General features: G+C 43.5%; 1 protein-coding gene across 1 annotated transcript in view; it reads left to right on the forward strand.

Moving 5' to 3' along the window:
* LOC128703820 (uncharacterized) overlaps positions 1-25,023 on the forward strand; it is a 125,413-nt gene that overhangs the window by 86,988 nt on the left and 13,402 nt on the right. The window contains exons 3-4 of the mRNA XM_053798662.2: positions 798-948; positions 3,916-4,107. Of these exons, the coding sequence (XP_053654637.2) occupies positions 798-948; positions 3,916-4,107 (343 nt within the window). The remainder of the gene's footprint in view (positions 1-797; positions 949-3,915; positions 4,108-25,023) is intronic.

Consider the following 25,023-nt stretch of genomic DNA (forward strand, 5'->3'; position numbering starts at 1 on the left):
CAGTATGGTGTATCACTACAGTAGTAATGGTGACAGTATGGTGTATCACTACAGTAGTGATGGCGACGGTATGGTGTATCACTACAGTAGTGATGGCGACGGTATGGTGTATCACTACAGTAGTGATGGTGACAGTAAGGTGTATGACTAGAGAAGTGATGGTGACAGCATGGTGTACCACTACAGTAGTGATGGTGACAGTAAGGTGTATGACTAGAGTAGTGATGGTGACAGTATTATGTATCACCTCAGAGGTGACAGTGACAGTATGGTGTATCACTATAGTGGTGATGGTGACAGTAGGGTGCATCACTACAGTAGTGATGGTGACAGTATGGTGTATCCCTACAGTAGTGATGGTGACAGAATGGAGTATCAGTACAGTAGTGATGGTGACAGTATTGTGCATCACTACAGTAATGATGGTGAAAATATGATGTATCACTACAGTAGTGATGGTGATAGAATGGTGTATCATTACAGTAATGATGGTGACAACATGGTGTATCACTATGGAGGCCATGGTGTATCACTACAGAAGTGATGGTGACAATATGATGTATCACTACAGTAGTGATTGTGACAGTATGGTGTATCACTACAGTGGTGATTGAGACAGTATGGTATCACTACAGTAGTGATGGTGACAGTATGGTATATCACTACAGTAGTGATGGTGACAGTAAGGTGTATCACTACAGTAGCGATGGTGACAGTATGGTATATCACTATAGTAGTGATTGAGACAGTAAGGTATCACTACAGTAGTGATGGTGACAGTATGGTGATCACTACAGGTGTGAGAGTGTCAGCAGCAGCAGTGTCAGCAGCAGCCGTGACGTCACTACCCAGCACACTCCTCGCGGTGGAGCTGGAGCTGACTGATTTGAATGATGATGTAGTGAGTCGTGCCTGTGACCTGACCCAGGAGCTACAACCACCAGGAGGGTGAGTCCATCACTGTTGTTCTTGTGTTGTGAGTGAGGTGGTCCAGGAGCTACAACCACAAGGAGGGTGACTCCTTCATTGTTTTTCTTGTGTTGAGAGTTAGGTGGTCCAGGAGCTATAACCACCAGGATTGTGTGTCCATCACTGTTATTCTTGTTTTGTGAGTTGGTCCAGGAGCTACAACCGCCAGGAGGATGAGTCCTTCATTGTTGTTATTATGCTGTGAGTGAGGTGGTCCTGGAGCTACAACCATCAGGAGGGTGAGTCCATCACTGTTGTTCTTGTGTTGTGAGTTAGATGGTCCAGGAGCTACAACCACCAGAATTTTTAGTCCATTACTTTTGTTCTTGTGTTGTGTGTGAGGTGGTCCAGGAGCTACAACCTCCAGGAGGGTGAGTCCATCACTGTTGTTCTTATGTTGTGAGCGAAGTGGTCCAGGAGCTACAACCACCAGGAGGGTGAGTCCATAACTGTTGTTCTTGTGTTGTGAATGTTGTGGTCCAGGAGCTACAACCAGCATGAGAGTGAGTGAGGTGGTCCAGGAGCTACAACTACCAAGAAGGTGAGTCCTTCACTACTGTTCTTGTGCTGTGAGGTGGTACAGGAGCTGCAACTACCAGGAGTGTGAATCCCTCACTGTTGTTCTTATATTGTGAGGTGGTCCAGGAGCTACAACCACCAAGAGGGCGAGTCCTTCAATGTTGTTATTGTGTTGTGAGTGAGGTGGTCCAGTAGCTACAACTACCACGAAGGTGAGTCCTTCACTGTTGTTCTTTTGTTGTGAGGCGGTACAAGAGCTGCAACCACGAGGAGGGTGAATCCATCACTGTTGCTCTAGTGTTGTGATTAAGGTGGTCCAGGAGCTACAACCACCAGGAAGGTGAGTATTTCAATGTTGTTCTTGTGTTGTGAGTGAGGTTGTCCAGAAGCTACAACCACGAGGAGGGTGTGTCCATCATTGTTGTTCTTGTGTTGTGAGTGAGGTGGTCCAGGAGCTACAGTCACCAAATGGGTGAGTCTATCACTGTTGTTCTTGTGTTGTGAGTGAGGTGGTCCAGGAGCTACAACCACCAGGAGAGTGCGTCTAAAACTGTTGTTCTTGTGTTGCGAGTGTGGTGGTCCAGGAGCTAAAACCACCAGAATCGTGAGTACATTACTTTTGTTCTTGTGTTGTGAGTTAGGTGGTGCAGGAGCTACAACAAACAGGATGGTGAGTCCATCACTGTTGTTTTTGTGCTGTGAGGTGATCCAAGAGCTACAACCTCCATTAGGGTGAGTCCATCACTGTTGTTCTTCTGTTGTGAGTGAAGAGGTCCAGGAGCTACAACCACCAGGTGGTTGATTCTACCACTGTTGCTCTTGTGTTGTGAGTGAGGCGGTCAAGGAGCTACAACCACCAGGAGAGTGAGTCCATTACTTTTGTTCTTGTGATGTGAGTGAAGTGGTCCAGGAGCTACAACCACCAGGAGGGTGTGTCTATCACTGTTGTTCGTCTGTTGTGAGCGAGGTGGTCATGGAGCTTCAACCACCAGGAGGGTGAGTCCATCACTGTTGTTCTTTTGTTGTGAGTGAGGTGATCCAGGAGCTACAACCACCAGGATGGTGAGTCCTTCACTGTTGTTCTTGTCTTGTGAGTGAGGAGGACCAGGAGCTACAACCACCAGGAAGGTGAGTCCTTGAATGTTGTTCTTGTGTTTTGAGTGAGGTGGTCCAGGAGATACAGCCGCGAGGAGGGTGTGTCCGTCATTGTTGATCTTGTGCTGTGAGTTAGGTGGTCCAAGAGCTACAACCACCAGGAGGGTGAGTGAGGTGGTCCAGGAGCTACAACCACCAGGATGGTGAATCCATCACTGTTGTTCTTTTGTTGTGAGTGAGGTGATCCAGGAGCTACAACCACCAGGATGGTGAGTCCTTCACTGTTGTTCTTGTCTTGTGAGTGAGGAGGACCAGGAGCTACAACCACCAGGAAGGTGAGTCCTTGAATGTTGTTCTTGTGTTTTGAGTGAGGTGGTCCAGGAGATACAGCCGCGAGGAGGGTGTGTCCGTCATTGTTGATCTTGTGCTGTGAGTTAGGTGGTCCAAGAGCTACAACCACCAGAAGGGTGAGTGAGGTGGTCCAGGAGCTACAACCACCAGGATGGTGAATCCATCACTGTTGTTCTTTTGTTGTGAGTGAGGTGGTCCAGGAGCTACTACCACCAGGAGGGTGAGTCCTTCACTGTTGTTCTTGTGTTGTGAGTGTAGTCCAGGAGCTACAACCACCAGAATTGTGAGTCTATCACTGTTGTTCTTGTGTTGTGACTGAGGTGGTCCGGGAGCTAAAACCAGCAGAAGGATGTGTCTAACACTGTTGTTCTTGTGTTGTGATTGAGGTGGTCCGCGAGATTCAACCACCAGGAGGGTGAGTCTATCACTGTTGTTCTTGTGTTGTGAGTGAGGTGGTCCTTCACTGTTGTTCTTGTGTTGTGAGTGAGGTAGTCCAGGAGCTACAACCACCAGGAGGGTAAGTCCATCACTGTTGGTCTTGTGTTGTTTACAGTGTTGATGTGAAATTCCTGATTGATGGTGCTGGTGCTGGTAGTAGTGGTGGTGGTGGTTGCAGCAGTGATTGTGATTGTGATGGTTGCAGTAGTGATGGTGGTTGTGGTGGTTGCAATAATGGTGGTGCTGGTTGCAGCAGTGATGGTGATTGTAGTGGTTGTAGTATTGATGGTGGTTGTGATGGTTGCAGAAGTGATGGTGGTTGTTGTGGTTATAGCAGTGATGGTGGTTGTTGTGATTGCAGTAGTGGTGGTGGTTTTAGTGTTTTCAGCAGTAATGGTGCTTGTTTTGGTTGCAGCAATGATGGTGGTTGTGGTGGTTGCAGCAGTGATGGTGGTTGCAACAATGATGATGGTGGTTGCAACAGTGATTGTGGTAGGGTTGCAGATCTTCAACAGACAACAACAGTTGTGTCATCATCAACAGGTACTGGAGGATCAGGTGTGTCAACAGCACAGTAACAGTGGCGGGCATCCAAGACATGATCCATCACCTGCATCACCACAGTGTCAAGATAAAGCATGAGTTATCAGTATACACCAACGTCAGCATCGCACAACACCAGGAGCACCAGCTGCGCACCCTGACTAAGACAACACTCAACTGTGGCTTAACAATGTGAGTGTCTGTGTTACTTGCGTTATTATCCTCTTAATGGTAGCAGCTATATTCATGATAGCTACCAGCATCGCAGCTTTCTTCATGGTAGCCGGAATATTCATGACAGCTAACATCATGGTATTATTATTATTATAATCAAAAAGAAGCACTAAGCCACAAGGGCTATACAGCGCTGCAGGGTAGGGAAGGAAGCGAGGGTATTAGATGGCAGAAGGGAGGAGGGATGATCAGTAGGTTACAGAAAACAGCGGGGCAGGGGATAGTACGGGGGTAGAGGGTAGCAAGAGATTGAAGTAGAAAGGGCTGAAGGTATCAGAATTTGTGAAGTCAGTTGTTGTCAAAAAGTCAATGAGAGAGTCTGGATGAAAGGTGGGTCCATCAGTGAGAAGGGAAGGTAAAGAGAGAGCAGCAGAGCGAAGACGACGACGGAGGTAAATTCTGCGTGCTCGTTGATAAAGTGGGCAGTCCAACAGAATGTGGCTGACTGATAATGGAACTTGGCAATTCTCACAGGAGCAGGGCGCCTCTCCATGAGATATCCATGAGTAAGACGAGTATGGCCAATGCGAAGACGGGAGAGAGTAGTCTCCCAACCTCGACACTGGTGATAAGAAGACGGCCAGTAACCTATACTCGGTTTAATAGATTGAAGTTTGTTGCTGAGCATAGTAGACCAACGTTGTTGCCAACGGGTGTGAAGTTGGGAAGATATTGCAGCAAAATAGTCCGTAAATGGAATACCTCTACATGAAACTGGTAGGTCATGTACTGCTGACCGCGCAGCAGTGTCTGCCTGTTCATTGCCCTGTATGTCAACATGACCAGGGACCCAACAAAAAACAATATATTTATGCTTGGTAAAGATGCGGCGTAGCCAAAGTTGGATACAGAGGACTAAGGGGTGAGGTGTATCAAATTTCTGTATAGCCTGTAAAGCACTAAGGGAGTCTGAGACAACCACAAATGATGACACAGGCATAGATGCAATACGGATAAGTGCTGTAAGGATGGCATACAATTCAGCAGTAAAAATACTAGCCGAAGATAGTAAATGCCCTTGTACGATGCTGTCCGGAAACACTGCTGCGAATCCTACGCCGTCAGAGACTTAGAGCCATCTGTGTACACAGCAATGGCATGAGAATGAGAGTGAAAGTGGTCAAGAAAAAGAGAGCGGGAAGCGACCGTAGACAGTTGGGCTTTCGAGCAAGGGAGAGAGAAAGAACAGACTCGAACAGCTGGAACTTCCCAGGGGGGTAGGGAAAAGTGAGATGCTACATGTACATAGAAAGGTGGCAATTGAAGAGAAGACAAGAGCAAATGAAGGCGAAGAGAGAAGGGACGGAGTAAACAGGGGCGGCGAACAAATAAAGAATGTCTACTAATATCAGTGACCATTCTATAAATGGAAGGATTGCAGAGATCATGAGAGCGTACATAGTAGCGAAGGCAATGGGCAACACGGCGATCGGATAAGGATGGAACGTTCGCTTCTGCATAGAGGCTCTCGACAGGGGAAGAGCGAAAAGCACCAAGGCATAAACGTAATCCTTGGTGATGAATGGGGTTAAGGCTAGAGATAGTAGCAGGAGATGCCGCTGAATAGATCTGATCACCATAATCAAGTTTCGATAAGATAAGGGTGGAATGTAGGCGAAGGAGGGTTCGACGATCAGCTCCCCATGAAAGATGAGCAAGGGTTTTAAGAAGGTTCAGCCGGCTGTGACAAGTTGCCTTCAGAGAGGTAATGTGAGGTTTCCAGGATAACCTACGATCAAAGAGGAGGCCCAGAAACTTGACTGTATCACGTTCAGGGATACGGGAGCCATAGAGGTACAAAGGATGATCAGAGATGACAGAGCGTCTAGTGAAAGTAATTTGGTGGGTTTTAGTGCTGGAAAATTTAAACCCACATGTGGTGGCCCAATTGGAAACACGGTCGACTGCATGCTGGAGAGAAACTGTAATAAGGTGACAGTCAGCGCCTGCACAGGCAATAGCGAAGTCATCAACATAGAGTGATGACCAAATATTTTATGGAAGACTAGAGGCCAAATCATTAATAGCAAGGAGAAAAAGTGTTGTGCTCAGAACACATCCCTGGGGGACACCTTCAGCTTGGATAAAGTCCGGGGAGAGCACATTATTAACCCGAACACGGAAATGCCTGTCAGTTAAAAAGTTCTTAAGGAAGGATGGTAGATTGCCTCGAAGGCCTAAGGAGTGGGCTTGGGCTAAAATATTATACCTCCAAGTTGTGTCATATGCCTTCTCAAGGTCAAAAAATATGGCAATAACTGAGTGGTTATTCGCAAAGGCATTACGAACATACGTATCCAAGCGTAGTAAGGGGTCTATGGTAGAACGTCCCTTATGAAAGTCATATTGACGAGTGGAGAGACTGTTGTGTGTCTCTAAATACCACACTAAACGTCTATTTACTAGGTGTTCCATCACTTTGCAAACTGCACTGGTAAGAGCAATGGGATGATAGTGGGAGGTTTCATGTCCCGTAGTGCCTGGTTTGCGGAAAGGGAGAACAGTGGCGGATTTCCACAGCTGTGGAAGAACTCCTTGTGACCAAATAAGATTGTAAAGGCATAATAGGAATGCAAGGGCTGACTGATGTAAATGTTGTAGCATACGAATATGAATGTCGTCGGGCCCAGCTGCCAATGATCGGCAAGCCGAGAGTGTTGCCTCCAGTTCTTGAAGTGTAAAAGGCACATTATACTGTTCTTCTCTGAGAGAAGAAAAGTCCAAGGGTGCTAACTCTCTGGCAGACTTTGAGGAAAGAAATGAGGGGCATAGATGGAGTCCCTGAGAAATACGGACCAGATGATTGCCAATTTCATTGGCAACATCTAGTGGGTTTGCTATATTAACACCAGCAACCCGCAGAACAGGAGCCAGGTCAGGAGAATATTTACCACTCAGTTTTCGTACTTTTAGAGGAAGCAGAGGTGATGGTGGAGACATAATCTCGCCAGCAAGTACGTTTAGCATCACGGATGACACGGCGAGCGATAGCTCGCTTCTGCTTAAAATCAAGAAGTCTCTCTGTGGTTGTATTGTACCGGTACCTGCCCCATGCAGTGCATTTCAAACGTACTGCACGAGCACAAGCAGGAGACCACCAAGGCACGCATTTCTGAGAATTCCTGCCCGAAGTTTGGGGTATAGAATGAGAAGCTGTGGTTAAAACGGAGGACGAGAAGAGGTGTAAAAGCTCATCGATGGAGGACGAAGAAGGAACCTCTCTAAAAACAGTTAGGTGTGAGTAAAGGTTCCAATTTTCCTGATCAAATTGCCAGCGTGGGATGTGAAGAGGTGGTGAATGTGAAGGGGAAGTAAGAATGATTGGGAAATGATCGCTGTCATGTAAGTCCGGGAGAACAGACCAAGTGAAGTCTAATGCAGCGGAGGAAGAGCAGACTGAGAGATCACTGCAAGAGAGAGTGTGAGTCCGAGGATCAAAATGGGTGTGAGTACCTGTATTTAAAACATGGAGGGGGTGGGTGGCAAGAAAAGCCTCTAACTGAATGCCACGGGAATCACAGTGAGACCCCCCCCAGAGGAAATGGTGGGCATTAAAATCACCAAGTAACAGAATCAGTGGCGGTAATTACGAAACAAGAAAGGCAATATCCAGAATAGATAATGCCAGAGAAGGAGAGAGATATAAAGAGCAGAGCGTATACCACCTATGCAAGTGGATACGGGCTGCTGTGTAATGCAGTGAAGTACGAACAAATAGCTGATAGTACGGAATATCTGAAGAATACAATAAATTATAGCCTGAGATGGGAGAGATAACAGCAGAGTGTAATTTTGGTTCCTGTAAACAAACACCAACATGGGAAAACTGGGAGAGTAACATCTGAAGCTCACCCCGATTACCCCTGAGGCCGCGTATATTCCACTGTAAATAGGCCATGATTGGCAATGATAAAGATACCTGAAGTCCGTAGGTAAGGGTTCCTACGGACTAGAGGGGTTAGAAAAGTCCACATGCGGAGGCAGTGGAAAACGTTCAAGCAGCGAAGGAACGGTGCGCTGTGAAGAAAGGAGTTGCGCAGATGGAGTAGAGGAGAGAGAAGGAGCGGAGGGTGGATCAGTGTCCATTGATGGTTTGGTCTCTGCAATATATTCAGAGATTGCGTCAAGTGTTTCAGAATTCAGAGACGTCGTATGGGAGAAGATATTGGAAATGGTAGGGGGAGGATGAGTAAAGATTGGAACTGTAATGGACTGTACCAAGGTAGGGGGGGCCAAAGGGTGGAAGGAACTGGAGAAGCGTGGAAGGGGACAGAAGAGGCAGAAACCTGGGAGGTGGCAGAAGAGGAAGAAACTTGGGAGGGAACAGGGGAGGAAGGTACAGTAAGAGGAGGAGGGTGAACCTCTACACTTGTAACAGAGCCAGTGAGATGGGGAGAACCAGGTACAGAGACAGGGAAGGGAAAATGAGGAGGTGGAAGATGGGTAAGAGGTGTTAACGGACCATTTTTTGACTTTTGAGAAGTAGAGGGACGATTGGGAGGAGGTGTCATACGAGATCTCGTCGCTACTGAGGCTTGTGAGAGAGAACACGAAGAAGCAAGATCAGACTGAGACGTTGAAGTAGGGACGTCGGAGCCGAGGACAGCAAAAGAATTAGCTACAGGAGTGACTATGGGAGAGGTAACCACAGAGGTGGGTGCAGAAGATGGGATACCAGAAGTGGGGGGACGTTTTGAAACACGGGAATAGGAAACACGAGGTAGTCTCCCTTGGAGGCGGAGATGAGAAACTGCCATGGCATAAGGGAGACCTTCTGCCTCTTTGAGGTAACGGATTTCCCGCTCGTTTAAGTAGACTTGACAACGGCGAGAGTACTAAGGGTGAGCCTCATGACAATTAAGGCAAGAGGGAGGTCGATTGCAAGACGTATTAGAATGGTCATCGGCACCACAGACTGGGCATTCGGCGATAGATCTGCAATATTTCGCTGGATGGCCAAATCGCCAGCAATTTCTACACTGTTGCGGTGTAGGGATCACCTTTCGAACTTGTAACCGATGTCCTGCTACATAAACTGAGGATGGGAGTTCATGGCTGTCAAAAGTTATACGAGCCACATTGCTAGGGTATCGTCTCCGCCCGCGGGCAGGAAGAACGTGTCTACCTTGAGGATTGGGAGATCTTGGAGTTCCAGCTGTTCAAGAATGTCAGTGCCACATGTCTGGAAATTTTGTTGAACTATGGTATGGGGCAGAATGACGGTACCACTACAAGAATTGAGGGAATGATGCTTTTCAATAGTTACAGGAACAGTATCGATATGAGAAAGACGAGAAAGCTCATGAGCCTGGGTAGCATTCTGTATGGTGACGATGCACGTACCGCTCTTAAGAGCATGAAAAGAAATATCTTTACCAACATGGCGTAGGAGTGCCTTGCCAATACTGTGGTCAGAAAGATAGGCAGTAGAGGAAGTCGGTCGTAAAGTGAAGAATTTAGTCCATTGTGCAGTCTGAAACTGAGCGTGGAAAGGTAGTGAAGGACGTGTCGATCTTTTCTGAGAAGAACGAGAAGGTGGAAATGTATCATCAGCGGGTAATTGTCATTGTCGTTTAGGCGTGGGACCAGAGTTGGTCCGACGTGGAACGGGCTGGCGATTCGAAAATTGCCGCACCATAGAGGGAGAGGCCGGAAACATAGTCAGAGGAGAGCGAAGGTCAGATAAATCGAAGGAGTCAGTCGAGGCCTCAGTACCTGAAGCGGGTGAGGAAACAGCACCGGCAAGAGGTACAGAGGCATGAGGAGTGTCTGAAGAGTGGTCCAAAGACGAGGCGGGGTCAGAACGGGATGCGGTATCAAGAAGGGGCCCGGGGGTAGCAGGTTCATGGACTATTGCTGCCATGGTTAGGTTACTTCTTTCTTTTTGTTTTTAAGAAAAAAAAGAAAGAAGAAAAGAAAATAAAAATAAAAAAAAGAATAAAAAAAGGGGGGACCGGGGAGGGATAGTTCCTAGGAGGAATGAAAGGGCCAGAAATCTCCCTCCACGCCCAAGAGGACCTCAGCACCGCAAGTAGCGCAGATGCAGCATGGAACCCGTGCCATACCCTACCCATCATGCCAGTAAACCGGCAATCTGGGATAGCAACCTCACATCTGCCGAGCTACCTCGGTGGACAAAAGAGAGGGCGGCTGGAAATCCGCCACAAAGCATACCTCCTTCGGCCACCACCCCCGGAATCCGAAAGGTGGCTTCCAGAGATACACCCGTCGCCCGAGAGACACCCAAAGCCACCCTCCAGGATACCGGAGAGGGATCAGGACATCTCCAGGCAATCCAGATTCCACGGCAAACTATGCCACCGCCAAGAACCTCAACGGAATGGGATGGACCCCGGTACCCTTTCCCCTACCTAGGAACTAGCGTGCCTGTGAAAAAAAAAAAAAAACAAAGGCCAAAAAGGAAGGGCAAAAGGGAGGGGTGGGGAGGAGGAGGAGGAAAGGAAAAAGGGGAGGATGGGGAGGATGGGATAGGGAACGGGGGATTGGGGGTTAATTAGGTTCGGTCTGAGGAAGTAGACCGACAGGTCTAATTCCTCAGACCAAGAGCCTCTTCACCACGCCAAGGAGCCCCCCTTGAAGAGGAACATCATGGTAACTGTAATATTTATGATAACTATCATCATGTTAACTTCATTCATGGTGGCAGCTACTTTCATGATAGCTACCATCATGGTAACCATCTTCATGGTACCTGTTATATTCTTGATTGCAGCTATCATAGAAACTACGATAATGGTAGTGGTTATATTCATGATAGCTGCCATTATGGTAACTACCCTCATGGTAGCTATTATATTCATAATCTCCCTCAAGGGAGGTTCCTTGACGCTAGTGAAGTGCTCTTGATCCAGGGAATTAGATCTGTGCTCCAGTTCCCTCAATTAAGCCTGAATACCTTCCATCCCCCCACAGGCGCTGTATGTTCCTACGAGTTTAGCGCTCACCTATGATTATAGTAATGCATTCATAATAGCTACCATCATGGTAACGCCTTCATTCATGGTATCTACGATCACAGAAATTACCTTTATGTTAGCAGCTATGTTCATGTTAGCTACCAAAATGATAGCAATATTCATGGTAGCCTGGAGTTTACCTGGAGAGAGTTCCGGGGGTCAACGCCCCCGCGGCCCTGTGACCAGGCCTCATGATGGATCAGAGCCTGATCAACCAGGCTGTTACTGCTGGCTGCACGCAATCCAACGTACGAGCCACAGCCGGGCTGCTCAGGTACCGACTTTAGGTGCTTGTCCAGTGCCAGCTTGAAGACTGCCAGGGGTCTATTGGTAATTCCCCTTACGTATGCTGGGAGGCAGTTGAACAGTCTCGGGCCCCTGACACTTATTGTATGGTCTCTTAACGTGCTAGTGACACCCCTGCTTTTCATTGGGGGGATGGTGCATCGTCTGCCAAGTCTTTTGATTTTGTTGTGAGTGATTTTCGTGTGCAAGCTCGGTACTAATCCCTCTAGGATTTTCCAGGTGTATATAATTATGCATCTCTCCCGCCTGCGTTCCAGGGAATACAGTTTTAGGAACTTCAAGTGCTCCCAGTAGTTGAGATGTTTTATCTCCGTTATGCGCGCCGTGAAGGTTCTCTGTACATTTTCTAGGTCAGCAATTTCACCTGCCTTGAAAGGTGCTGTTAGTGTAGCTGCTACTTCCATGATAGCTACTAACATGGTAGGTATATTCATGGTAGCTTCTACATTTATGATAGCTACTAACATGGTAGGTATATTCATGGTAGCTTCTACATTTATGATAGCTACTAGCATGGTAGGTATATTCATGGTAGCTGCTACATTTATTTTAGCTACTAACATGGTAGGTATATTCATGGTAGCTTCTACATTTATGATAGCTACTAACATAGTAATATAATCGTGGTAGCTGCTACATTCATGATAGCTACTAACATGGTAGGTATGTTCATGGTAGCAATTATATTCATGATAGCTGCCATCATGGTAGCTGTTATTATGATAGCTGCAATCATGGTAGCTGCTATATTCAAAATAGCTACCATCATGGTAATTACCTTCGTGGTAGCCGTTATCTTCATGGTAGTTACCATTATGGTAGCTGCCTGCACGGAGAGTATCTATGTTAACTCTCCTTATTATGTCTAACTTTCAATAACATAGACATAACATTTGTCACTTAATATTTGATAAATGGCACAATGGAAGGTTGTTGAGGATTTACTGATAATAAAACAATGGTAATTCCATGTTTTGAGCAAGTAAAACATGTAAATATATTATCCTTATTCTACAAAAAAATAAAGTTAATATGGTTTTGACATTTTTCAAAAAATCTGCCTTTTACTGCCACACAAATCCCGAAATATTTGTAATATTTCCAATATAACTTCAGCAGCTCCTACAATAATCACTGTTTTATGATTTCTTCTCAAAGTTATTTCCTTTAATTCAATATTACCTGGAGTTTACCTGGAGAGAGTTCCGGGGGTCAACGCCCCCGCGGCCCGGTCTGTGACCAGGCCTCCCATTAAGTGAGTAAATTAATGGAAATAAGCCAATAATTTATTTATTAGATATTCAGTGAAATGATCGCATACCTGATGACTCGTGGATATTTTTTGTCCCAGAAAATCATTTTTATTTCAGTGTTTTCCATATTATACTAGTGATCTAGTGCAGTTACCCTCACGAACACTCCGTTTTCTCTTGCTCAGGACCAACCAACACTTATAGAAAGAAGCAGTAATTAATATATATAGCGAGACTGAAGGAGAGAACTCGTCATTTTGACCTATTTTATTTATTCTAGAGTATATATCATGTTTTATGTTATTTATATCGTTTATTATGTCATATTAGATCAATTGTGAAAGATAAATAAGCCGTAGAGTTTATATTAGCGTAATAATGAAGTATTTTCTCCTGTCTCTCGAGACTCAGGAATTCCACAGACATAAACATGTTCCCAGACGGTTCCTGATTGGCGCCCAGACGACGTACTGACTCGGCCCACTCTCTTATGATTGGCTCCCAGACTACATACTAGCTCTGCCCACTCACTTATGATTGGCTCTCAGACTACATACTAGATCTGCCCACTCTCTTACAATTGGCTCCCACACTACATACTAGCTCCACCCACTCTCTTATGATTGGCTCCCAGACTACATATTAGCTCCGCCCACTCTCTTATGATTGGCTCCCACACTACATACTAGCTCTGCCCACTCTCTTATCATTGGCTCCCAGACTACATACTAGCTCCGCCCACTCTCTTATGATTGGCTCCCAGACTACATATTAGCTCCGCCCACTCTCTTAAGATTAGCTCCCAGACTACATATTAGCTCTGCCCACTCTCTAATGATTGGCTCCCAGACTACGTACTAGTTCTGCCCACTTTCTTATGATTGGCTCCAAGACTACGTACTAGCTCCGCCCACTCTCTAATGATTGGCTCCCAGACTACGTACTAGCTCTGCCCACTCTCTTATGATTGGCTCCAAGACTACGTACTAGCTCCGCCCACTCTCTTATGATTGGCTCAAAGACTATGTAATAGCTCTGCCCACTCTCTAATGATTGGCTCCCAGACTACGTACTAGCTCTGCCCACTCTCTTATGATTGGCTCCCAGACTACGTACTAGCTCTGCCAACTCTTATGATTGGCTCCAAGACTACGTACTAGCTCTGCCCACTCTCTTATGATTGGCTCCCAGACTACGTACTAGCTCCGCCCACTCTCTTATGATTGGCTCCCAGACTACGTACTAGCTCCGCCCACACTCTTATGATTGGCTCCCAGACTACGTACTAGCTCTGCCCACTCTCTTATGATTGGCTCCCAGACTACGTACTAGCTCCGCCCACTCTCTTATGATTGGCTCCCAGACTACGTACTAGCTCCGCCCACTCTCTTATGATTGGCTCCCAGACTACGTACTAGCTCCGCCCACTCTCTTATGATTGGCTCCCAGACTACGTACTAGCTCCGCCCACTCTCTTATGATTGGCTCCCAGACTACGTACTAGCTCCGCCCACTCTCTTATGATTGGCTCCAAGACTACGTACTAGCTCCGCCCACTCTCTTATGATTGGCTCAAAGACTATGTACTAGCTCCGCCCACTCTCTAATGATTGGCTCCCAGACTACGTACTAGCTCTGCCCACTCTCTTATGATTGGCTCCCAGACTACGTACTAGCTCTGCCAACTCTTATGATTGGCTCCAAGACTACGTACTAACTCTGCCCACTCTCTTATGATTGGCTCCCAGACTACGTACTAGCTCCGCCCACTCTCTTATGATTGGCTCCCAGACTACGTACTAGCTCCGCCCACTCTCTTATGATTGGCTCCCAGACTACGTACTAGCTCCGCCCACTCTCTTATGATTGGCTCCCAGACTACGTACTAGCTCCGCCCACTCTCTTATGATGCCAAATAATCAATTGTTATTTTAGAAGAAATTATGCAAACCAAAAAAAAAAAAAAAAAACACGAAAAAAAATCCAAATAATTTACTGATGTGAGCAGTCATGTTGGTAGTGGTGGTGTCACCATACATGATATATCACCATAATTCCTTGTAGTAACGTGGAACATTGGTAGTGATGGTGTTACCATACATGATATATCACCATAATTCCTTGTAGTAACGTTGAACATTGGTAGTGGTGGTGTCACCATACATGATATATCACCATAATTCCTTGTAGTAACGTTGAACATTGGTAGTGGCGGTGTCACCATACATGATATATCACCATAATTCCTTGTAGTAACGTTGAACATTGGTAGTGGTGGTGTCACCATACATGATATATCACCATAATTCCTTGTAGTAACGTTGAACATTGGTAGTGGTGGTGTCACCATACATGATATATCACCATAATTCCTTGTAGTAACGTTGAACATTGGTAGTGGTGGTGTCACCATACATGATATATCACCATAATTCCTTGTAGTAACGTTGAACATTGGTAGTGGTGGTGTCACCATACATGATATATCACCATAATTCCTTGTAGTAACGTTGAACATTGGTAGTGGTGGTGTCACCATACATGATATATCACCATAATTCCTTGTAGTAACGTTGAACATTGGTAGTGGTGGTGTCACCATACATGATATATCACCATAATTCCTTTTAGTAACGTTGAACATTGGTAGTGGTGGTGTCACAATACATGATATATCACCATAATTCCTTGTAGTAACGTTGAACATTGGTAGTGGTGGTGTCACCATACATGATATATCACCATAATTCCTTGTAGTAACGTTGAACATTGGTAGTGGTGGTGTCACCATACATGATATATCACCATAATTCCTTGTAGTAACGTTGAACATTGGTAGTGGTGGTGTCACCATACATGATATATCACCATAATTCCTTGTAGTAACGTTGAACATTGGTAGTGGTGGTGTCACAATACATGATATATCACCATAATTCCTTGTAGTAACGTTAAACATTGGTAGTGGTGGTGTCACAATAAATGATATATCACCATAATTCCTTGTACAAACGTTGAACATTGGTAGTGGTGGTGTCACCATACATGATATATCACCATAATTCCTTGTAGTAACGTTGAACATTGGTAGTGGTGGTGTCACCATACATGATATATCACCATAATTCCTTGTAGTAACGTTGAACATTGGTAGTGGTGGTGTCACCATACATGATATATCACCATAATTCCTTGTAGTAACGTTGAACATTGGTAGTGGTGGTGTCACCATACATGATATATCACCATAATTCCTTGTAGTAACGTTGAACATTGGTAGTGGTGGTGTCACCATACATGATATATCACCATAATTCCTTGTAGTAACGTTGAACATTGGTAGTGGTGGTGTCACCATACATGATATATCACCATAATTCCTTGTAGTAACGTTGAACATTGGTAGTGGTGGTGTCACAATACATGATATATCACCATAATTCCTTGTAGTAACGTTGAACATTGGTAGTGGTGGTGTCACCATACATGATATATCACCATAATTCCTTGTAGTAACGTTGAACATTGGTAGTGGTGGTGTCACCATACATGATATATCACCATAATTCCTTGTAGTAACGTTGAACATTGGTAGTGGTGGTGTCACAATACATGATATATCACCATAATTCCTTGTAGTAACGTTGAACATTGGTAGTGGTGGTGTCACAATACATGATATATCACCATAATTCCTTGTAGTAACGTTGAACATTGGTAGTGGTGGTGTCACCATACATGATATATCACCATAATTCCTTGTAGTAACGTTGAACATTGGTAGTGGTGGTGTCACCATACATGATATATCACCATAATTCCTTGTAGTAACGTTGAACATTGGTAGTGGTGGTGTCACCATACATGATATATCACCATAATTCCTTGTAGTAACGTTGAACATTGGTAGTGGTGGTGTCACCATACATGATATATCACCATAATTCCTTGTAGTAACGTTGAACATTGGTAGTGGTGGTGTCACCATACATGATATATCACCATAATTCCTTGTAGTAACGTTGAACATTGGTAGTGGTGGTGTCACAATACATGATATATCACCATAATTCCTTGTAGTAACGTTGAACATTGGTAGTGGTGGTGTCACCATACATGATATATCACCATAATTCCTTGTAGTAACGTTGAACATTGGTAGTGGTGGTGTCACCATACATGATATATCACCATAATTCCTTGTAGTAACGTTGAACATTGGTAGTGGTGGTGTCACAATACATGATATATCACCATAATTCCTTGTAGTAACGTTGAACATTGGTAGTGGTGGTGTCACAATACATGATATATCACCATAATTCCTTGTAGTAACGTTGAACATTGGTAGTGGTGGTGTCACAATACATGATATATCACCATAATTCCTTGTAGTAACGTTGAACATTGGTAGTGGTGGTGTCACAATACATGATATATCACCATAATTCCTTGTAGTAACGTTGAACATTGGTAGTGGTGGTGTCACCATACATGATATATCACCATAATTCCTTGTAGTAACGTTGAACATTGGTAGTGGTGGTGTCACAATACATGATATATCACCATAATTCCTTGTAGTAACGTTGAACATTGGTAGTGGTGGTGTCACAATACATGATATATCACCATAATTCCTTGTAGTAACGTTGAACATTGGTAGTGGTGGTGTCACCATACATGATATATCACCATAATTCCTTGTAGTAACGTTGAACATTGGTAGTGGTGGTGTCACAATACATGATATATCACCATAATTCCTTGTAGTAACGTTGAACATTGGTAGTGGTGGTGTCACCATACATGATATATCACCATAATTCCTTGTAGTAACGTTGAACATTGGTAGTGGTGGTGTCACCATACATGATATATCACCATAATTCCTTGTAGTAACGTTGAACATTGGTAGTGGTGGTGTCACAATACATGATATATCACCATAATTCCTTGTAGTAACGTTGAACATTGGTAGTGGTGGTGTCACCATACATGATATATCACCATAATTCCTTGTAGTAACGTTGAACATTGGTAGTGGTGGTGTCACAATACATGATATATCACCATAATTCCTTGTAGTAACGTTGAACATTGGTAGTGGTGGTGTCACAATACATGATATATCACCATAATTCCTTGTAGTAACGTTGAACATTGGTAGTGGTGGTGTCACCATACATGATATATCACCATAATTCCTTGTAGTAACGTTGAACATTGGTAGTGGTGGTGTCACCATACATGATATATCACCATAATTCCTTGTAGTAACGTTGAACATTGGTAGTGGTGGTGTCACCATACATGATATATCACCATAATTCCTTGTAGTAACGTTGAACATTGGTAGTGGTGGTGTCACCATACATGATATATCACCATAATTCCTTGTAGTAACGTTGAACATTGGTAGTGGTGGTGTCACCATACATGATATATCACCATAATTCCTTGTAGTAACGTTGAACATTGGTAGTGGTGGTGTCACAATACATGATATATCACCATAATTCCTTGTAGTAACGTTGAACATTGGTAGTGGTGGTGTCACCATACATGATATATCACCATAATTCCTTGTAGTAACGTTGAACATTGGTAGTGGTGGTGTCACCATACATGATATATCACCATAATTCCTTGTAGTAACGTTGAACATTGGTAGTGGTGGTGTCACAATACATGATATATCACCATAATTCCTTGTAGTAACGTTGAACATTGGTAGTGGTGGTGTCACAATACATGATATATCACCATAATTCCTTGTAGTAACGTTGAACATTGGTAGTGGTGGTGTCACAATACATGATATATCACCATAATTCCTTGTAGTAACGTTGAACATTGGTAGTGGTGGTGTCACAATACATGATATATCACCATAATTCCTTGTAGTAACGTTGAACATTGGTAGTGGTGGTGTCACCATACATGATATATCACCATAATTCCTTGTAGTAACGTTGAACATTGGTAGTGGTGGTGTCACAATACATGATATATCACCATAATTCCTTGTAGTAACGTTGAACATTGGTAGTGGTGGTGTCACAATACATGATATATCACCATAATTCCTTGTAGTAACGTTGAACATTGGTAGTGGTGGTGTCACCATACATGATATATCACCATAATTCCTTGTAGTAACGTTGAACATTGGTAGTGGTGGTGTCACAATACATGATATATCACCATAATTCCTTGTAGTAACGTTGAACATTGGTAGTGGTGGTGTCACAATACATGATATATCACCATAATTCCTTGTAGTAACGTTGAACATTGGTAGTGGTGGTGTCACCATACATGATATATCACCATAATTCCTTGTAGTAACGTTGAACATTGGTAGTGGTGGTGTCACAATACATGATATATCACCATAATTCCTTGTAGTAACGTTGAACATTGGTAGTGGTGGTGTCACCATACATGATATATCACCATAATTCCTTGTAGTAACGTTGAACATTGGTAGTGGTGGTGTCACAATACATGATATATCACCATAATTCCTTGTAGTAACGTTGAACATTGGTAGTGGTGGTGTCACCATACATGATATATCACCATAATTCCTTGTAGTAACGTTGAACATTGGTAGTGGTGGTGTCACAATACATGATATATCACCATAATTCCTTGTAGTAACGTTGAACATTGGTAGTGGTGGTGTCACCATACATGATATATCACCATAATTCCTTGTAGTAACGTTGAACATTGGTAGTGGTGGTGTCACAATACATGATATATCACCATAATTCCTTGTAGTAACGTTGAACATTGGTAGTGGTGGTGTCACCATACATGATATATCACCATAATTCCTTGTAGTAACGTTGAACATTGGTAGTGGTGGTGTCACCATACATGATATATCACCATAATTCCTTGTAGTAACGTTGAACATTGGTAGTGGTGGTGTCACCATACATGATATATCACCATAATTCCTTGTAGTAACGTTGAACATTGGTAGTGGTGGTGTCACAATACATGATATATCACCATAATTCCTTGTAGTAACGTTGAACATTGGTAGTGGTGGTGTCACCATACATGATATATCACCATAATTCCTTGTAGTAACGTTGAACATTGGTAGTGGTGGTGTCACAATACATGATATATCACCATAATTCCTTGTAGTAACGTTGAACATTGGTAGTGGTGGTGTCACTATACATGATATATCACCATAATTCCTTGTAGTGACGTTGAACATTGGTAGTGGTGGTGTCACAATACATGATATATCACCATAATTCCTTGTAGTAACGTTGAACATTGGTAGTGGTGGTGTCACCATACATGATATATCACCATAATTCCTTGTAGTAACGTTGAACATTGGTAGTGGTGGTGTCACCATACATGATATATCACCATAATTCCTTGTAGTAATGTTGAACATTGGTAGTGGTGGTGTCACCTTACATGATATATCACCATAATTCCTTGTAGTAACGTTGAACATTGGTAGTGGTGGTGTCACCATACATGATATATCACCATAATTCCTTGTAGTAACGTTGAACATTGGTAGTGGTGGTGTCACCATACATGATATATCACCATAATTCCTTGTAGTAACGTTGAACATTGGTAGTGGTGGTGTCACAATACATGATATATCACCATAATTCCTTGTAGTAACGTTGAACATTGGTAGTGGTGGTGTCACCATACATGATATATCACCATAATTCCTTGTAGTAACGTTGAACATTGGTAGTGGTGGTGTCACCATACATGATATATCACCATAATTCCTTGTAGTAACGTTGAACATTGGTAGTGGTGGTGTCACAATACATGATATATCACCATAATTCCTTGTAGTAACGTTGAACATTGGTAGTGGTGGTGTCACAATACATGATATATCACCATAATTCCTTGTAGTAACGTTGAACATTGGTAGTGGTGGTGTCACCATACATGATATATCACCATAATTCCTTGTAGTAACGTTGAACATTGGTAGTGGTGGTGTCACCATACATGATATATCACCATAATTCCTTGTAGTAACGTTGAACATTGGTAGTGGTGGTGTCACCATACATGATATATCACCATAATTCCTTGTAGTAACGTTGAACATTGGTAGTGGTGGTGTCACAATAAATGATATATCACCATAATTCCTTGTAGTAACGTTGAACATTGGTAGTGGTGGTGTCACAATACATGATATATCACCATAATTCCTTGTAGTAACGTTGAACATTGGTAGTGGTGGTGTCACCATACATGATATATCACCATAATTCCTTGTAGTAACGTTGAACATTGGTAGTGGTGGTGTCACAATACATGATATATCACCATAATTCCTTGTAGTAACGTTGAACATTGGTAGTGGTGGTGTCACAATACATGATATATCACCATAATTCCTTGTAGTAACGTTGAACATTGGTAGTGGTGGTGTCACCATACATGATATATCACCATAATTCCTTGTAGTAACGTTGAACATTGGTAGTGGTGGTGTCACAATACATGATATATCACCATAATTCCTTGTAGTAACGTTGAACATTGGTAGTGGTGGTGTCACCATACATGATATATCACCATAATTCCTTGTAGTAACGTTGAACATTGGTAGTGGTGGTGTCACCATACATGATATATCACCATAATTCCTTGTAGTAACGTTGAACATTGGTAGTGGTGGTGTCACCATACATGATATATCACCATAATTCCTTGTAGTAACGTTGAACATTGGTAGTGGCGGTGTCACCATACATGATATATCACCATAATTCCTTGTAGTAACGTTGAACATTGGTAGTGGTGGTGTCACCATACATGATATATCACCATAATTCCTTGTAGTAACGTTGAACATTGGTAGTGGTGGTGTCACCATACATGATATATCACCATAATTCCTTGTAGTAACGTTGAACATTGGTAGTGGTGGTGTCACCATACATGATATATCACCATAATTCCTTGTAGTAACGTTGAACATTGGTAGTGGTGGTGTCACCATACATGATATATCACCATAATTCCTTGTAGTAACGTTGAACATTGGTAGTGGTGGTGTCACCATACATGATATATCACCATAATTCCTTGTAGTAACGTTGAACATTGGTAGTGGTGGTGTCACCATACATGATATATCACCATAATTCCTTGTAGTAACGTTAAACATTGGTAGTGGTGGTGTCACCATACATGATATATCACCATAATTCCTTGTAGTAACGTTGAACATTGGTAGTGGTGGTGTCACCATACATGATATATCACCCTAATTCCTTGTAGTAACGTTGAACATTGGTAGTGGTGGTGTCACCATACATGATATATCACCATAATTCCTTGTAGTAACGTTGAACATTGGTAGTGGTGGTGTCACCATACATGATATATCACCATAATTCCTTGTAGTAACGTTGAACATTGGTAGTGGTGGTGTCACCATACATGATATATCACCATAATTCCTTGTAGTAACGTTGAACATTGGTAGTGGTGGTGTCACCATACGTGATATATCACCATAATTCCTTGTAGTAACGTTGAACATTGGTAGTGGTGGTGTCACCATACATGATATATCACCATAATTCCTTGTAGTAACGTTGAACATTGGTAGTGGTGGTGTCACAATACATGATATATCACCATAATTCCTTGTAGTAACGTTGAACATTGGTAGTGGTGGTGTCACCATACATGATATATCACCATAATTCCTTGTATTAACGTTAAACATTGTTTCTTATGTTGTCAGTGAGTTAAGATATTTTATATATATGATAAACTGAATTTCCATATTTTTTCGATTTTTTTTTCGGTCCAGTTCTGCGCACGTATCTGTAATACTCATAATTGCTGCTGTCATGGTTTCTACCATCATGGTAACTGCTATATTCATGATAGCTACCCTCATGGTAACTTCCATTACAGTAACTACCTTCAGGGTACCTAGTATTTTCTTGATAGTTTCATATTAGGTAAAATCATGGTAGCTGCTACATTCATGATACCTACCATCATGGCAATAACCTCCATGATAGCTGCTGTATTCTTGATATCTACCACACTCGTAAGTTTCCATGGTAGTTTCTATGTTCATGATAGCATCCATCACGGAAGACGCTATAACAGTTACCATCATGGTAATTATATTGAAGGTAGCTGCAAAATGCACCATAGCTACTGTGTGACCCTTGTGGGTTTATCTTAGTTACAATAATCTGGGTTGAGATGGCAAGTTACAAGAGTTGACTTCCAGCAGTGGAAGTTGAGATTGCAGATTACAAGAGTTGACTTCCAGCAGTGGAAGTTGAGATGGCAGATTACAAGAGTTGACTTCCAGCAGTGGAAGTTGAGATGGCAGATTACAAGAGTTGACTTCCAGCAGTGGAAGTTGAGATGGCAGATTACAAGAGTTGACTTCCAGCAGTGGAAGTTGAGATGGCAGATTACAAGAGTTGACTTCCAGCAGTGGAAGTTGAGATGGCAGATTACAAGAGTTGACTTCCAGCAGTGGAAGTTGAGATGGCAAGTTACAAGAGTTGACTTCCAGCAGTGGAAGTTGAGATGGCAGATTACAAGAGTTGACTTCCAGCAGTGGAAGTTGAGATGGCAGATTACAAGAGTTGACTTCCAGCAGTGGAAGTTGAGATGGCAGGTTACAAAAGTTGTTTTCCAGCAGTGGAAGTCAGACCTTCAACAGGGTGACATTTACCTGGGTCGGCAGCGCACTCAGCTAAGATTATGAGGTCCACGGTTCAGTCCCCGGTACTGCTGAAAATATTAAGAAGTGTTTCCTTAAGACACCTGCTGTCCATGTTTACCTAGCAGTAAGTAGGTACCTGGGTACTCACCTAATTGTACTCACCTAATTGTGGCTGCAGAGGTCGAGACTCAGCTCCTGGCCCCGCCTCTTCACTGATCGCTACTAGGTCCTCTCCCTCTCTGCATCCTGAGCTTTGTCATACCTCTTCTTAAAACTATGTATGGTTCCTGAATCCACTACTTAACTTGCTGGGGTATTCCACTTCCTGACGACTCTATGACTGAAGAAATACTTCCTAACGTCCCTGTGACTCGTCTGAGTCTTCAGCTTCCAGTTGTGACCCCTTGTTTCTGTGTCCCCTCTCTGGAACATCCTATCTCTGTCCACCTTGTCTATTCCCCGCAGTATCTTGTATGTCGTTATCATGTCTCCCCTGATCCTTCTGTCCTCCAGTGTCGTCAGTCCGATTTCCCTCAACCTTTCCTCGTACGACATTCCCCTGAGCTCTGGGACTAGCCTTGTTGCAAACCTTTGTACTTTCTCTAACTTCTTGACGTGCTTAACCATGTGTGGGTTCCAGACTGGTGCTGCATACTCCAGTATGGGCCTAACATACACAGTGTACAGTGTCTTGAACGATTCCTTATTAAGGTATCGGAATGCTATTCTCAGGTTTTTCAGGTGCCCGTATGCTGCAGCAGTCATTTGGTTGATGTATGCCTCCGATGACGTGCTCGGTGTTATGGTAGCCCCCAGGTCTTTCTCTCTGAGTGAGGTCTGTAGTCTTTGTCCACCTAGCCTATATTCTGTCTACGGTCTTCTTTGCCCCTCCCCAATCTTAATGACTTTGCATTTGGCAGGGTTGAATTCGAGAAGCCAGTTTCTGGACCACATGTCCAGCTTGTCCAGGTCTCTTTGCAGTCCTGCCTCATCCTCATCCGATTTAATTCTTCTCATCAACTTCACATCATCATCTCATCATCCTTCCATCATGTCGTTCGCATATATCAAAAATTGCACTGGTCCTAGAACTGACCCCTGTGGGACCCTGCTCGTCAAAGGCGCCCACTGTGATACCTCTTCACGTACCATGACTCGTTGTTGCCTCCCTGTCAGGTATTCCCTGATCCATTGCAGTGCCCTCCCTGTTACATGTGCCTGATCCTCCAGCTTCTGCACTAGTCTCTTGTGGGGAACTGTGTCAAAGGCCTTCCTGCAGTCTAGGAAAATGCAATCAACCCACCCCTCTCTCTCGTGTCTTACTTCTGTTACCTTGTCATAAAACTCCAGAAGGTTTGTGACACATGATTTGCCTTCCATGAACCCATGCTGGTTTTCATTTATAATCTTGTTCCATTCCAGGTGTTCCACCACTCTCCTCCTGATAATTTTCTCCATGACTTTGCACACAATACATGTCAGAGACATAGGTCTGTAGTTTAGTGCCTCATTTCTGTTTCCTTTCTTAAATATGTGGACTACATTTGCTGTCTTCCATTTCTCAGGTAGTTGCCCAGTTTCAAGGGATGTGTTGAATATTGTGGTT

This window comes from Cherax quadricarinatus, chromosome 79 (genome assembly GCF_038502225.1).
Source record: "Cherax quadricarinatus isolate ZL_2023a chromosome 79, ASM3850222v1, whole genome shotgun sequence".
Taxonomy (NCBI): Eukaryota; Metazoa; Arthropoda; class Malacostraca; order Decapoda; family Parastacidae; genus Cherax; species Cherax quadricarinatus.